Consider the following 15286-nt stretch of genomic DNA (forward strand, 5'->3'; position numbering starts at 1 on the left):
CCCTCACGGGGACAGGTGGCCACCTCTGTGTGTCACCCCCGCGGTGGCGACACAAACCGGGGGTCCCCGCGGGGGCGGCAGGGGGACAGCGGCCACCACCCCTGTGTGTCACCCCTCGATGCGGGGACAAGCGGGGGGCCCGGGGGTCTCCGGGAGGGGGTGGCAGGAGGGGAGGGCAGCCACCTGCGTGTCACCAACAGCCATGGGGGGACAGCTGCCCTGCCAGGGGACAGAAGGGGTGCCCGGGGGTCGCCGGGGGGGGTGGCAGGAGGAGGCGGCCACGGACGCGGGAGGGAGGGAGGCGGTTGTTGCTTTCTTCTTTAATTACCCCCCTGTTTGCGGTGTCTGCTGCGAACTTCCCGTCCCCTCCCTCCGCTTTCATCCGCCGGATCCTGGGACCGGAGCCGGCTCCTGTCAAGCGGTGGGGCTGCGGCTCTGCCTCCAAGGGTTAAAATCACCGGGGCCGGGGGTGGAGCTGGGCGGGGGGGCGGAGGGAAGAGCCGGCCGCCGGGCTGGGACCCGGCCATTCCTGCTCGCCCGGCCCAGTGGGTGCCCCGTCCCTGGGGAGCCGCGCGGGTCCCTCGGGGTCCCCTCGGGAAGCAGCGCCCGCGCCACGCCGATGAGGACGGACCCGCCGGGACCTCGCTGCCGCTAGACCCGTACGTACCCCCGGTGCTGCCGGACGCGGGGACCCCCGACGGGACCCCCGGGAGGGTCCCGGGGACGCGGCTGCCCTGACCGGCGGCTGGGACGCGGCCGCGGCTGTCCCACCGCCCGCTCCGGCCCCGGCAAGTCCCTGCTCGCCACCCCGCCGCATCCGCTGGCCACCGAGCCCCGGGGCTCCCGCGACACCGCGCTGCGTCCCCCAGCTCCAATTTCCAGCGCGACCCCCTCCCCGCGGGACCGGGACTCTTCCCGTGGGGCTGAGACCCCTCCCGCGGTGCCGACCCCCCGCGCCGGTGCCGAGTCCCGCGAGGGGCTGCACAGGCTGGACCCCCCCCCCCCCACCCACCCCCGCCGCCACCGGTGCGGCCCCGTTCCCCTCCCCAAAATTCCCCGGGGAGCTCCGCTGCGGCTCCGGGCAGCGCTGCCGTGGGCTGTGCGGCGGGGACGATCCCGAACCCACCGCACCCCCCGACCCCGCAGCGTCCCCCCGACATCGGGGCACCCCCCCGGGATTCACGGCATCCCCCCAAAACCGCGGCATCCCCCGAGCCCGCGGGCCCGGCTCCCACCGCCGCCCCCCCCCCCCCCCCCGTCGGGGCTGCCGGTGCTGGGGGCAGCGGCGCCCGCCCGGCCCCACCGCGGGGCGAGGCACCGGCGGGGCTGGGAGACGGGGCCGGGCCGCCTCTGCCCAGCCCGGGCCGTGACTCACGGGACGCTTCACCCGCCGCTGCCTCAGTTTCCCTGCGGTGAAATGGCCAACGCGTCGCTGAGCCCCGCCAGGGAGGGAGGGAGGACGCTGGGGGCCCCTGGGGATTTTTGTCATCATTCCCGGATGGAAAAATGTCCTGGGAGGCTCCATGGCTGGCTGAGGCAGGCCCGTGGATGGGGGGGTTCTCCCAGCGCTCCCCCCATCCCGGTCGTGGCCCTTTTTCCCCGGGTTTGGAGCTGGGATGGGGGGGATGGTGCCGCTGGTCACGGCGGGGCTGCACTGCGGGGGTCGCTGGGACCCCCGAGCCGAGGGGGATGGTTGGGAGTGGGGTGAGCCAGGAGAGCCCTGATGGGGCCGTGCTGGATCTGATGGGGTGGGACCGACCCCCGGACCCCACGGAGGATCCCTTCCACTCCTTTGGAGGTTAGGGGGGCTGTGGGATGTCCCTGCCAGGTCCCCTCAGTCCCCAGAGCGGGGGGACCCTGTGGGTGCCAGCTGCCGCCCCAAAGCCCCGTGACGGGCTGTCACCGCGGCGTTTTGTGGGTTTGACCCCAGTTTTGAGCTCATGGGGAGCAGGGGTCTAGGAGGGGTCAGGACCCCACTGAGCACCACCGCGAGTGGGAGCGAGGGACCCCCTCAGTGCCAGCCCTGTCCGACCCCACTCGTGTCCCCAGGAGGCAGGGACAGTCCCCAGTGGGGAGCAGGACCCCAAAACCTGCTCAGCTGCCACCCCGGGGGGCTCATCCTGCCCCCACGAGTGTCGGTAGCACAGGTACAGGTGGGTCCCGTCGGGGAGATTTTGGAATCCCCCCTCAAAACACCCACCCTGATCTTTGGGGTCCCCCTGCCTTCCTGGGTGACACCTGGCAGGGGAAAACGGTGTCCTCACTCAGTTTGGGGGGTCTTCAGCATTGTGGGGACCCTCTCCCTGCCCTGGAATCACAGTGCTGGGATCCAGGCGCTCTGGGGCTCCGGCCCCTTTGTTCAGGGGATCTCCCACCCCAAATCTTTCAGCACCCCACAAATGTGTCCCTAAAGGCCTGTCCCTGTCCCACGCGGGCTGGGGGTGCTGAGGAGCCGGGGGGAGCAGTGTGGGGGAGAAGGAGCTGGTGACGAGAGGGGGCAATGGGGGGGGGTTTCCAGGGAGGGGGGGGTCCCGGCCGCCCCTCACCGCGGCGCCGGTGGGAAGGTGGGGGGCGGGAGCCGGTGGCGGCAGGTGGATTTCGACACCGGGGTGGGGCCCGTCCCCAGTGGGGTTTGCACAGCTCCCGCTGAGTCACGGCCGCCCTGCTGGGAGCCTGCGGGTGCCCGGGGGTCTGGGGGTGCCGCCGGTGCCCCCGGGGCCCCGGGGCCGCGGGCAAAGGCAGCCCCGAGCCGGGCTTCAAAGCGCTGCCAGGGGCTCGGCCCGCGGCTTCGCTGCCTCATCCTGCTGCCAAGCGGCCTGGGGGTGCAGCCCCCCCAAAAACGAGCCTGAGGGCTCCCAGCTGGGCCCTGGGCTTGGGGCGGGAGCGAAGGTGGGGGTGATGGTTTCCCAGCCCGGCTGGGATGCGGGAGAGCCAGGCTGGCCTCGTGGGTGCCGTGTCCCTCCGTGGGTGCCGTGTCCCTCCGTGGGTGCCGTGTCCTCCCGTGGGTGGGGCATGGGCTTGGGGATGCCACCGCTGTCCCCTCGGGGACCCGGCCGTGCTGGGGAACAGAGTCAGGGGGGTGACAAGGCAGATGTTGGAGGTTTCCTTGGATTTTGGAATTAGGCACCGACCCCTTTGGGCTGCAGGCGGGACCCACCGGCACCAGGGGCTGGCACGGGGTCCGTAGGGGACAGGGACGGGTCTAAGGGGTGTCCCCCCAAACTGGTGCCACCATCGTGGTGTCACAGCGGCGTCGCAGAGCAGCGCAACCCCCTCGGTGGGGGGCTCAGTGACCCCAAAACGCGGGCGCGCGGTGCCGGTGCGCGCAGGGACGGGGGGTGCGGAGCTGTGCCCCCCCCCCCTTTTCTCACAGCTCTTCTCCCCCTCCCCGCCCGCCCCGCTTGGCCCCGCAGGTCTGTGCGCGCCGCCGCCCCGCAATGCTGACGGCGGTCTGCGGCTCCCTGGGATCCCAGCCCTCGGACGCGCCCCGCGCCTCCCCGACCCACCTGGACCTGCAGCCGCTCCAGCCCTTCCAGCCCCACGGCCCCGCCGCGCCGGGGGCCCCCGACTTCGCCTCGCCGCTGCCGCCGCCGGAGCTGCCGCTGCCGGGCCCCGACGACGCCGCCGCCGCCGCCGCCGCCTTCGCCGCCCCCGGCGCCTACGAGCCCCATGGCCCCCCGAGGTTAGAGCTGCCCCCCGACGGCCCCGCCGCCTCCGGAGCCTACGCCAAGCTGCTGCCGGCCGCCCCGGACATGGCGCATCCCTACGAGCCCTGGTTCCGACCCCCGCACCCCGGCGCCCCCGGCGAGGAGGGCGGAGGTGTCAACTGGTGGGACCTCCACGCCGGAGCCAGCTGGATGGAGCTGCCCCCCGGGCAAGGCGGGGGGCTGCAGGTGCCCGCGCACCCCGGGCTGCCCGCGGCCCTGGGCGGGTACGGCGGGGGCGAGCACCAGCTCTGCGCGCCCCCCGCCCACCTGCTGCCCCCGCCCGCGCAGCATCTCCTGGCGGCGGAGGGGGTGAAGGCGCTGGAGGGGCCCCCGGAGCCGCGGGGGCCGGAGGCGGAGGGCGGGGGGCGGCCGAAGGGGGCCCGGCGGGCCGTGCCCAGGGGCGGGGGGCAGGCGGCGTGCCGCTGCCCCAACTGCCAGGAGGCGGAGAGGGGGGGCCCGTGCCCCGAGGGGGTGAAGCGCAAGCACCTGCACAACTGCCACATTCCCGGCTGCGGGAAGGCGTACGCCAAGACCTCCCACCTGAAAGCCCACCTGCGCTGGCACAGCGGCGACCGGCCCTTCGTCTGCAACTGGCTCTTCTGCGGCAAGCGCTTCACCCGCTCTGACGAGCTCCAGCGGCACCTCCAGACCCACACGGGCGCCAAGAAATTCTCCTGCCCCGTCTGCGGCCGCGTCTTCATGCGCAGCGACCACCTGGGCAAGCACATGAAGACGCACGACGGCGGCAAGGACGGGGCCGAGCCCGAGGGCAAAGGCGCCGGGGACCCGTCGGCCGCCAAGGGAGGCAAGAGGGAGTCGGAGGGGGGCACGGCCGCCCCCACAAACTGAGCCGCTGAGCCCCGGGGGGGACACGGATGGAGGTGGGGCGGGGGTGGCCGGGGGGACCCTTCGGGGCCGGTCTCCGAAGGGATTTAGGGCGGGGGTGGGCGCAGGGCTGGCACCTTGTGCCGGGAGCGGTGGCGAGGCCGGGGACAAGGCTGGTGGCACGGCCCCGTCCCCCGCTGCGGCGTTGGGGAGCGCCGCAGCCGGAGCTGCCCCGCGGCGGTTTCACTTGTCCCGCTCCCGCTCTCCCGCCCCGGTTCTTCCCCCCCCCCCCCGCCCCGCTCCCCGATCCTCCCCCGGCTTCCCAAATCTTTTTTTTTTTTTTTTTTTTTTTTTTCGGGAGGCTGCTGGCAGGCGGCGGGGCTGTTTGGGAGGAACATCAATGGGAGCCGAAGGAGCAGGCGCTGCCCGGGCACGTCCAGCCCAAAGGGGAGGAAGGAGAAGGAGAAAGGGAGAGAGGAGGAGAAACCCGGGAGCCTCCGCTCGGAGAGGGCGGCCGCAGCCCCCCGGCCCCCTCCCCACGGTCCCCTCCAAACTGTGGCACCCGGGGCTCGGCCCCCCGCCCGTGCCAGCCCCGTTCTCTCGTCACCCGCGAGGTTTTGGCACAGTCCCCCACGGGCGGCACGCGGGGGGTCGGGGGCTGGCGACATCCCCCTGCCCCAGCTGGGGATGCTGAGCTGGCGGGGGTCCCCCACCCCTTGGAGCCCCGCTTTGGCCGGGGGGGCTTGAGGATGCGAAGCCCGTTTTTTTTTTTTTTGGCCTGAATCGTGGCTAAAACGGGGAAAACGGGAAGAAAGGGGAAAAACCAAAAAAAAAGAAGTCCTGCGTGAATGTGAGCCGTGGGGAGCTCGGGGGGCTGCGGGGGCCGCGGCGGGCGAGCGGCGGGCGGCGGGCGGTTGCCCAAGCGCACACCTGCAGCTTTCCCACACCCACCGCCGCGGCCCCGGGCGGGAAGCACCGGGGCGGCCGCGGGCCCGGGAGAGCCGGGACGGCCGCATTCCTCCGGCCTGGCACGGCCGCGCTGCCCGCCCCCCGCCCCGAGACCCCCGCCCGCCCCCCCGGCACCGCCCCTCCCTGAGGGGCATCCCCCACCCCGGGCGAGCTGCCCGTGCCCCCTTGTCCCTTCTGGGGACCCCACTGGGGACCGCAGCCATCCCCCTGTCCCCTCAGGGACCCCCGCGGTCCCCTCCGTGCATGCTGCCTGTCCCCCCGTGGCCCCGTAGCCGTCCCTCCCCGGGATCCCGTCATTCCAGGGAATTCTGCCTGGCCCCCCGTGCATGCTGCCCGTCCCCCCGGGGACCCCATCGCTGTCCCTTCCCAGGTCCCTGCACCTCCGGGGGACACCCCGCGGTTTCCCCCACCAGGGACCCCGTAGTTTTTTTTCTCCCCTGGGGTCGCCCCCCTGTCCCCAGGGCACCCCGTATCTGGCCCGCACCCCTGGCTGGGGGTCCGTGAACCTCGGTTTTTAGATCTTTTGGGGTCTTACACCCCGATTTTGGCAGAACCCCTTGGACACAGAAGGAGACGCTAAAGCCGGGACCTGGGAGGGGGAGGGGGGTTTGGGGGGGCAGCGCTGGGGTCGGGTGGGGTGGGGTTCGCTGGCGGCTCAAGGCACCCGGGGGTCCCCCCGGCGCTGCTCCCCAGCCAACACCAGTTCAAACCAGTTGGGAATCTGGGGAGGGGGGAAGATTTGGGGTGGGGGGGGGGGGCGCTGATCCCCCCGGTATGGCCCCATCCTGGGGGCTCTGGGGGGGCCGCGTCAGGGGCTGCCCGAGCTCGGAGCACCCCGAGGTCAGGGGGAAGGGGTAGAGGTGAAGTCGAGTGGGGTCCGTGCCCAGAGGGCGCCCCGAGGCCTTCGGTTTTGAGTGTTTTATTATTATTATTATTATTAATTATTAATTATTAATTATTATTATTAATTATTAATTATTATTATTTTATTAAGGTGAAGCCAGGCTTTGCCGCTCGGGCAGAGCGGATGTCCCAGGCCGAAGCTGCGGCCGTGGGCTGTGCGGATGGGGAGGGGGAGGACCCCTCAAAGGGTCCCATCCCTGTCCCCATCCCTGTCCCTGTCCCCATGGATGCGGGACGGGCTGGCAGCAGCCCCCCCGCGCCGTGGGGCTGGGACGAGCCGTGGGGCTGGGACCCCCCAGCACGAGGTGAAGTCTCGCTGGGGGGGTCTGCGAGGACGTGTCCGCAACCCCAGCACGGCCAGCGCTGTCCCTCGGCAGGACTCGGGTGACCTGGGCTGTCCGCAGCTCTCGAAGGACGTCCCCGACTCCGGCATTTGCCTTTTCCAGCACAAAATTCCCCCTCGGTGTCCCCCAAACGGGGGGATTTCACCTCCCGATGGGACCTCAGGGGGGGCTCAGGACCCTCCCCAAGGTCCCACAGTGTCGCACCAGCGGGATTTTAGCCCGGCTCCAGCAGCATCTGGGGAGCTCCGGCCTTTTGGGGACCCCCTGCTGCGGCCGCAGATTGTGGGGGGTGGGCTGGGGAGGGAACGGCCGCGCAGGGAGCCCCACGGCCACGCCGGGACTCGGGGTTCAGCCTCGGTGAGCTGCCCCAGAGCCGGGGGGCTGCGAGGGGGGGGCCCCAGGTGCGCTCTGCCCCCGCACCCCCGGGGCCCTGCCTGCCGCGATGGGGCAATGAAGGCGGTAAAACCGGGTGGGGAGGGACGGCGGCCGGGAAACCAGTCCAGCCTGCTGCGGCGTGGGGATCCCGGCCCCGCGCCCCGAACCGCCGCGTCCCCCACCCACCCCCGGGCCGCCTCCCCGGGGCAGGGAGGGACCGGCCCGGCCGGGGCCCCGGGCTGGGGGCGGTTGCGGGGGGGATGGAGCGGGGTGGCCCGGGAGGTGCCCCCCGGCCGGCGAGGGGAGAGTTTGTGCTGTGAAGAGGCTGCGGGGCTGTGGGGTTTGGGTTTTGTACTGGAATAAACGCCGCGTGTTTTCCACGCTCCGGCTCTCCGGCTCCATCCCTGCTGAAGGACACCGGGGTCCGGCATCTCGACCCCAAAACATCCCTGCTAAGGGACGCAGGGGACCGACCCCAAATTATCCCTGTCAAGAGACTCAGGCACCCCGACCCTCCAAACCATCCCTGCCAAGAGACTCAGGGGTCTGGAATCCCGACCCCCAATAATTCATTCCAAGAGTCTCAGGGGTCCAGAATCCCGACCCCAAATCAGCCCTGCCAAGGGACCCAAGGGTCCAGCATCCCGACCCCAAATCATCTCCACCAAAAGTCTCAGGGGTCCGGCATCCCGACCCCAAATCATTCATTCCAAGAGACTCAGGGGTCCGGCATCCCGACCCCAAATCATTCATTCCAAGAGACTCAGGGATCCGGCATCCCGACCCCAAATCAGCCCCACCAATAGTCTCAGGGGTCCAGCCCCGCGCCCCCCACCCTGGCCTCGGCTCTCCAAGGCTTCTCAGGACGGGGACACCGGAGGCTGCTGGGTGTGGGGGTGACACGGGCTGGGACCAGCCGAGGTCCCCACGAGGGTCACATCCTGCACCCCTCCCGCGGGCAGGGCGCTGCCCGGCAGGTCGGTCCGCATACCGAGGGCCGGGCGGGGTGCTGCCCACGCCGCTGCTGCCCACGGGGATGCGGGGGTGCTCACGGGGGTACCACCCACGCCGGTGCTGCCCACGGAGGTGCGGGGGTGCCCACGGGGGCTGACGCCCACGCAGGGCTCTGACCCACGGGACACCCCCCCGGCTCACAGCGGGGTCCCCCGTCCCCTCCCCATGGGAGGAAAATTGGGACGCCCGTCCCTGGGCTCCTTTGGGAACGGCCCCCGACCCACGCGGGTGCCGGTGTCGGTGCCGGTGTCGGTGCCGGTCCCGGTCTCCCCTCCGCTGCCGCCGTGCGGCCTCCGGCCACCGGGCGCCGCCGTCGCGCGGCCGGGGCTGGACAGGGCGGGCCGGGGCTGGACAGGGCGGAGCGGGGCGGGCCCGGGCGGCGGCGGCGGTGCGGGAGCGGCGGCAGGTCCGTGGAGGGTCCCGCGGGGTCCCGGTTACCGGCGCTGTGCGGGAGGGGGTCCCGTCCGCGGTCGGTGCGGGGGTATCCCGGTTATCGAGGCTGCGCGGGGGGTTGGCTCCGGTCGGTGCGGAGCTGCGGGGTCCCGGGGCGGGGGTACCCCCCAACTCACCCCTCCATGGGGTCCCTGACGTGCTGCCAGTTCCAGGGACCACGTCATCCCACAGCCCCTCCATGCCCAGCCCCAGAGGGACCCTGGGGACACATCCAGGGCAGGGACAGGGGGTTGACATCCCACTCGGTGCCCGCCCTGACCCAGTTTAGGATGGCGGGGCAAGCTCCTGTGCCCTCGTCCTGCGACTGCTTCGTGGCCCTGCCACCGCACACGGCGTCCCCCGCCGTCATTTTCGGCAAGAACGCCGACCGTCCCCGCCACGAGGTCCAGGAGATCGTCTATGTCCCCGCTGCCACCCACCGTCCTGGGGACAAAGTCCAGGTGAGACCTTGCTGGGGCCAAAGCGGCTGTAGGGGTCAGTGCATCAGGTGTCAGGCCACCCGTGCGTCCCCACCCTGGCCCAGGGTGGCTGCAGGGGGACCGTTCACTGAGTGTGCCGGGTGTCACCCGCCGTGTCCCCCCCAGAGCACATCGGTGTGCCAGGGTGGCTGCGGGGCACCGAGAGAGCACTGAGCATTCCGTGTCCCCGCCGTGTCCCCCCCAGAGCACATCGGTGTGCCAGGGTGGCTGCGGGGCACCAGAGAGAGCACTGAGCATTCCGTGTCCCCGCCGTGTCCCCGCCGTGTCCCCCCCAGAGCACATCGGTGTGCCAGGGAGGCTGAGGGGCACCAGAGAGAGCACTGAGCATTCCGTGTCCCCGCCGTGTCCCCGCAGTGCACGTACCTGGAAATCGAGCAGGCGGAGCGGACGCACGCGGTGGTGCTGAGCCGCCCCGCCTGGCTCTGGGGTGCCGAGATGGGCGCCAACGACTGCGGCGTCTGCGTGGGCAACGAGGGCGTGTGGACCCGCGAGCCCCTGGGCGAGGCCGAGGCGCTGCTGGGCATGGACCTGGTGAGGTGAGGATGGTGAGGATGGTGAGGATGGTGAGGATGGCACCGTGTCCCCCCTGGCCCGGCCCTCGGCGCTGTCTGACGGGCGCTGCCGGCGCAGGCTGGGTTTGGAGCGGGGCGGCTCAGCCCGGGAGGCCTTGGAGGTGATCACGGCGCTGCTGGAGCGCTACGGCCAAGGCGGGAGCTGCAAGGAGGAGCCGGTGCCCTTCGTGTACCACAACACCTTCCTGCTGGCCGACCGCACCGAGGCCTGGGTCCTGGAGACGGCCGGGCGCTACTGGGCAGCCCAGCGGATCCGCGGTGAGCGGGAACGGGGCGGACCGGGAGCGCGGGGAGCCGCGTGTCCCGGTGTGCCCCGAGTGACCCCTCCGCCCCGGCTGGCACAGAGGGCAGCCGCAACATCTCCAACCAGCTGAGCATCGGCAGCGACATCGCGGCGGAGCACCCGGGGCTGCGGGAGCGGGCGCGGAGCCGCGGCTGGTGGAGCGGGGACGGAGAGTTCGTCTTTGCCGAGGTTTTCTCCCTGGAGAAGCAGCCCCCGCGCATGGAGGCGGCCAAGGCGCGGTTCCAGGCCGGGAAGGAGCTGCTGCGGCAGCATGCAGGTGGGGACAGGGATGGGGACGGGGATGGGGACAGGGATGGGGACAGGGATGGGGACAGGGATGAAGATGGGAACAGGACAGGGATAGGGACAGGGATGGGGACAGGACAGGGACAGGGATGGGGACAGCACAGGGATAGGGACAGGAATGGGGACAGGGATGGAGATGGGAACAGGACAGGGATAGAGATGGGAACAGGACAGGGATAGGGACAGGGATGGAGATGGGAACAGGACAGGGATGGGGACAGGACAGGGATAGGGACAGGAACAGGGACAGGACAGGAACAGGGATGGGAATGGGAAGAGGACAGGGACAGGAATGGGGATAGGACAGCGATGGGGACAGGACAGGGATAGGGACAGGGATGGGGGTAGGACAGGGATGGGAATGGGAAGAGGACAGGGACAGGAATGGGGACAGGACAGGGATGGAGATGGGAACAGGACAGGGATGGGGACAGGACAGGGACAGGGATGGGAATGGGAAGAGGACAGGATCAGGAATGTGGACAGGACAGGGATGGGGACAGGACAGGGAGAGGGATGGGAATGGGAAGAGGACAGGATCAGGAATGCGGACAGGACAGGGATGGGGACAGGACAGGGATAGGGACAGGGATGGGGACAGGACAGGGACAGGGATGGAGATGGGAACAGGACAGGGACAGGGATGGAGATGGGAACAGGACAGGGATAGAGACAGGACAGGACAGGGACAGGGATAGGACAAGGACAGTGATGGGGACAGGGATGGCCACCCACGGCTCACCAAGGGCTCCTTCTGTGCTGGCACCTCCCCAGTTCCTGGGGCCAGGGCTGGGCCAGGGATGGCCACCCACGCCTCGCCCCAGTGCGTCCCCACTCCCCACGGCCGAGCTGGCAGTGCTGAGGTGGCTCTGCCCGTCCCTCCAGGGCACATCACGGCGGAGACGTTGATGTCCATCCTGCGGGACAAGGAGAGCGGCATCTGCGTGGACACGGAGGGGTTCCGCACGGCCGGCAGCATGGTGTCCGTGCTGCCCCGCGACCCGGCCCTGCCCTGCGTCCACTTCTTCACCGCCACCCCTGACCCCTCCAGGTGAGGCCGGTGGTGGGGACAGGGAAGTGGAGTTCCCAGGAATTCCGCTCTCTCATCCCAGCTTCCCCTCCAGGTCTGTCTTCAAGCCCTTCGTGTTCGTGGCCGGCATCAAGCCGGTGCCGCAGGTGAGATCGCCGACCTTCCTGCAGGATCCCGCCAAGCAGATCCCGAGATTCCAGAGCTCCGTGGATCGGCGGCACGAGCTCTACCGCCGGCATCAGGCGGCGCTGGAGCTCATGGAGCAGGACCAGGTATCACAGACCCCACAGACCCCACCCTGGGATGGGATCAGACTCCCTGAGCTCTCTGATCCCACCCTGGATCGGATCAGACTGCCCGAATTGTCTGATCCCACCCTGATCCCGCCAGGAGCGGGGCCAGAAGCTCCTGGAGACGCTGCAGGAGCTGGAGAAGCAGGGCCTGGAGGGGATGAAGGAGCTGCTGGAGGGCACCGTGACCCCCTGCCCGGAGGAACTGGCCGACCTCTTCTTCGACTGCGTGGAGGCGGAGATGAAGTTTTACACATAAACCCCCCCCAGGTGGGTGGGCTCGGCTTCCCCCACGACATTTTTCATGGATTGGGAATGACAAAACCTTCCCAAAGTCTGACCCTGACTCTTCCTGACTCCCCTCCTGTGGGTCTCAGCCTCCAATTTACCCTGGAGGAAGCACTGAGAGGTGACCACGGCCTGGAACGAGGTGTGAGGGGAAGGACGGGGATGTGGAACGGGATTGGCACTCCTGCCCGCAGCCCTGTGTGTGTTTTCCCCCAGTTTCCAGCCCCTGGGGACGGCTGCAGGGTGGGAGAATCCAGCTGGATTGGGGTGGGAACAAAGACTTTATTCCCAGCTGCGCGGCACCACGCTGCTGCTAGGGGATATTTGGGATAGCTGCCCGTTCCCTGCTCCTTTGGCACGAGTCTCCTTCTCCAGAGCGTTGGCTGGGAGCTGGATGCCACCAGGAGCTCGCTGGGGCCCTCTGGATGCCGGCAGAGGTGACAGCCGTGTCCCTGGTTTCACCTGGGGGTGCCGGTGGCTCCATCCCGCTCCGGGCCCGGCAGCAGAGCCCGGTGCTCCGACAGCTCCTGCAGCTGCTCCCGGTGCTCCTGCAGCTGCTCCCGGTGCTCCAACAGCTCCTGCAGCCGCTCCCGGTGCTCCTGCAGCTGCTCCCGGTGCTCCGACAGCTCCTGCAGCCGCTCCCGGTGCTCCTGCAGCTGCTCCCGGTGCTCCTGCAGCCGCTCCCGGTGCTCCTGCAGCCACTCCCGGTGCTCCGACAGCTCCTGCAGCTGCTCCCGGTGCTCCTGCAGCCACTCCCGGTGCTCCAACAGCTCCTGCAGCCGCTCCCGGTGCTCCTGCAGCTGCTCCCGGTGCTCTGACAGCTCCTGCAGCCGCTCCCGGTGCTCCTGCAGCCGCTCCCGGTGCTCCAACAGCTCCTGCAGCCGCTCCCGTTCCGGGCCCAGCAGCAGAGCCCAGCAGCAGAGCCCGGTGCTCCAATAGCTCCTGCAGCCGCTCCCGGTGCTCCTCCAGGGTCTTCCTCTGCCTCCGCCGCGCGCGCCCCGCCAGCTCCCGGTGCAGATCCACAAAGAAATCTGCCAGGGAGGGAAGGGAATGACAGGAGACGTGGCACTGCCAGCCCTGAGCCCAGGAGTGCCACGTGTCCTGTCCCCCCACTCCACCCCGGGCACCTCTGTCCACAGTGAAGGGAGTCCTCAGCTCAGGGAGCAGCTCCTCCTCCTCCTCCTCCTCCTCGCTGCTGGAAGAGCCTCCTCCTGCCTCTTCCTCAGCAGTGTTTCCATGGATGGGCTGGGAATCCAGCTGCAGGAGGCGAGGCAGAGCTGCCACCACCAGATCCCTGTGGGAAAAAATGAAGGAAAAGCCAAATTTTCCACAGCCACGGGACTGGGAGTGGGTGTCCCATCCTCCCTCAGCTCACCAGAGCCTGGCCTGGGTGGAGAGCAGGAATTCACATCCCTGGGGTTTGGAGGGATAGGCTGTGTTTGATATTTCATGGAACGGTTTGGGTGGGAAGGGACCTTAAATCCCATCCGGGGACACCTCCCACTGTCCCAGGCAGCTCCGAGCCCCATCCAACCCGGCCTTGGACACTCCCAGGGATCCAGGGGCAGCCCCAGCTGCTCTGGGAACTCCATCCCATCCCCTCCCCACCCTCCCAGGGAGGAATTCCTTCCCCCAAATCCCCTCTGGCAATGTGAATCCATTCCCCCGTGTCCTGTCACTCCATCCCGCGTCCAAAACCCCTTTCCCAGTTCTCTCAGAGGTCCTGAAAGGCCACAGTTAGGTCACCCCGAGGCTTCTCCCGATTTCTGGGGGGTTGTTCTCCCTCTCCTCCCTCTCCTGACCCACCTGTATCCATCCTGCCGGGTGCACTCGTTCCCTGTCAGGTCGAGGATCTGGAGGCTGCGGGGCAGCTCCTCTGCCGGGATAAAGGGAAGCACAGAGGTGCTGAGGAGCCCCTCCAGCCAAAATTCCCGCTCCCCCAAACTCCCACAGCTCTTCCCTCACTCCTGAGGCAATTCCCGAAGCAGCATTTCCCCCCCAACCCCCAACCCATCCAGGGAAACTGAGGCAGGGAGGGCGGGAATGAGCATTCCACACATCCTGCAGCCCTCTGGAGCCGCTCCCGCTTCCCACCTGTGTCCAGCACTCGGATCTGGTTGTGGGACAGGTCCAGGGCGCTCAGGTGGGGCAGGGCCTGCAGGTTTTGCACCCTCTGGATGCGGTTTCCAGCCAGGCAGAGGAACCTGGAGAGCACAGGGAATGTCCCAGCCCCCTGAGGACACCAAGTCCCAAGGGCTGGAATTTGACACCCCCCCTTTCCCCAGCCAAGGGAATCCAGGGAAATCCTCGGGAGCAGCAGCTGCTGTACCTCAGGTTGGGAAAAGAGTCCAAATTCTCGATCTTCTCAATTTGGTTCTGGAAAATTAAATAGAAAAACTCAACATTTTTGCCCACTGCGTGAAAAATCACCCGTTGGGAACGCTCTGGGATTGCTCCAGTCGATCCCAGGGGCAACAGATCTCCCACAGGAGATTCCGGAGAGGGAATGGGGTGGGAGGGTGACACGGAAGAACCCCAAAATTCAGGAGGATCCTGAGGGTCCTCGTGTTTGGAAACACCGGAATTCCAGCGGCGTTGGCATTGGATGGGAGGGAACAGGGGGCTCAGAAACCTCCAGGGTGGCACTGGGGAGGTCACTGGGACAAGACCCTCGGGGATGGAGGGAAACTGTTCCCTTCTGGATCTCGGGGAGGGCAAACAGGAGCAGAACTGGGGGTGTCTGTGGCCCCCCCAGGAGCAGGGCTGCTCCCACAGCTCCGTACCTGCTGCAGGTACAGGCTGTGGATCTCTGCCAGCCTCCGGAGCTTCCCGATGGACGAGATGTTCTCCCGATCCAAGCGGATGGCGGAGGTGGGCAGCAGCCCTGTGGGTCTAGAGGAACGCAGCGGGGTTTTTGGGGTGCCCAGAGCTCCCCTTCCCACCAGCAAAGGCTCCGTGGGATCCTCACCGGATCCGGGTGACCATGAGGCCGTCACTGAGGGTCACTCCTGGGCACCTCTCCTCAGGGGCTGTGGGAATACAGAGTGAGGGTCCAGGCTGGGGGTGCAGCCCCCCTGTCCCCTCCCCGCCTGGGAGGAGCCCCCACAATGTCCCACTGACCTCCACAAAGGGTGTCCCCTTGCTCAGCCATGGCGGGGGTGGCCTGCGGGTCCTCGTCCCCTCCTCGGACCCTCGGGTGGGGGTTTGAGGGGGATGCGGGAAGGGGAAGGGTCTGAGGGGAAAGAGGGGCATGTCAGTGGGGACAGGACTGCTGGGATGGGGGGGGTCAGTGTTGGGACCCCCAGGTGGGGCAGAGGGACTCTGTATCCAGGGGGATTATGGCACTGGAACTGCGGGGATCACCGGGACCAGGACCCCGGCTCTGGGGATCTCAGAGACCCCCGGGATGGGGCTGGGGTGATCAGGGGGACCAGGCCCCCTTGGATGG

General features: G+C 69.0%; 3 protein-coding genes across 8 annotated transcripts; 2 read left to right on the forward strand and 1 right to left on the reverse strand.

The window, feature by feature from the left end:
* The first annotated feature begins 603 nt into the window (after positions 1–603).
* Positions 604–4556, forward strand: SP6 (Sp6 transcription factor). The gene is made up of 2 exons (XM_068996634.1): positions 604–659; positions 3414–4556. The coding sequence occupies exon 2, from the start codon at positions 3438–3440 to the stop codon at positions 4554–4556; it is 1119 nt and encodes a 372-aa protein (XP_068852735.1). The 5' UTR covers positions 604–659; positions 3414–3437.
* Positions 4557–8504: 3948 nt separating this feature from the next.
* SCRN2 (secernin 2) lies at positions 8505–12430 on the forward strand. 6 transcript variants are annotated; one of them, XM_068996531.1, is made up of 8 exons: positions 8505–8543; positions 8854–9030; positions 9424–9605; positions 9700–9899; positions 9986–10201; positions 11116–11281; positions 11355–11532; positions 11651–12008. In XM_068996531.1, the coding sequence occupies exons 2-8, from the start codon at positions 8860–8862 to the stop codon at positions 11807–11809; spliced, it is 1272 nt and encodes a 423-aa protein (XP_068852632.1). In that variant the 5' UTR covers positions 8505–8543; positions 8854–8859; the 3' UTR covers positions 11810–12008. The 6 variants fall into 6 exon arrangements, with proteins under 6 accessions (XP_068852632.1, XP_068852634.1, XP_068852633.1 ...); XM_068996533.1 differs by having other exon boundaries at positions 11431–11532; positions 11651–11811; XM_068996532.1 differs by having other exon boundaries at positions 8517–8543; positions 8859–9030.
* LRRC46 (leucine rich repeat containing 46) lies at positions 12039–15080 on the reverse strand. Its single transcript, XM_068996534.1, has 7 exons — positions 14959–15080; positions 14807–14867; positions 14622–14730; positions 14168–14214; positions 13933–14042; positions 13645–13714; positions 12039–13132 (listed from the first exon to the last, which is right to left on the reverse strand). Exons 1-7 carry the CDS (start codon positions 14987–14989, stop codon positions 12121–12123), a joined length of 1440 nt encoding a protein of 479 aa, XP_068852635.1. The 5' UTR covers positions 14990–15080; the 3' UTR covers positions 12039–12120.
* Between the last annotated feature and the right edge of the window lie 206 nt (positions 15081–15286).

This window comes from Aphelocoma coerulescens, chromosome 27 (assembly GCF_041296385.1).
Source record: "Aphelocoma coerulescens isolate FSJ_1873_10779 chromosome 27, UR_Acoe_1.0, whole genome shotgun sequence".
Lineage (NCBI taxonomy): Eukaryota > Metazoa > Chordata > Aves > Passeriformes > Corvidae > Aphelocoma > Aphelocoma coerulescens.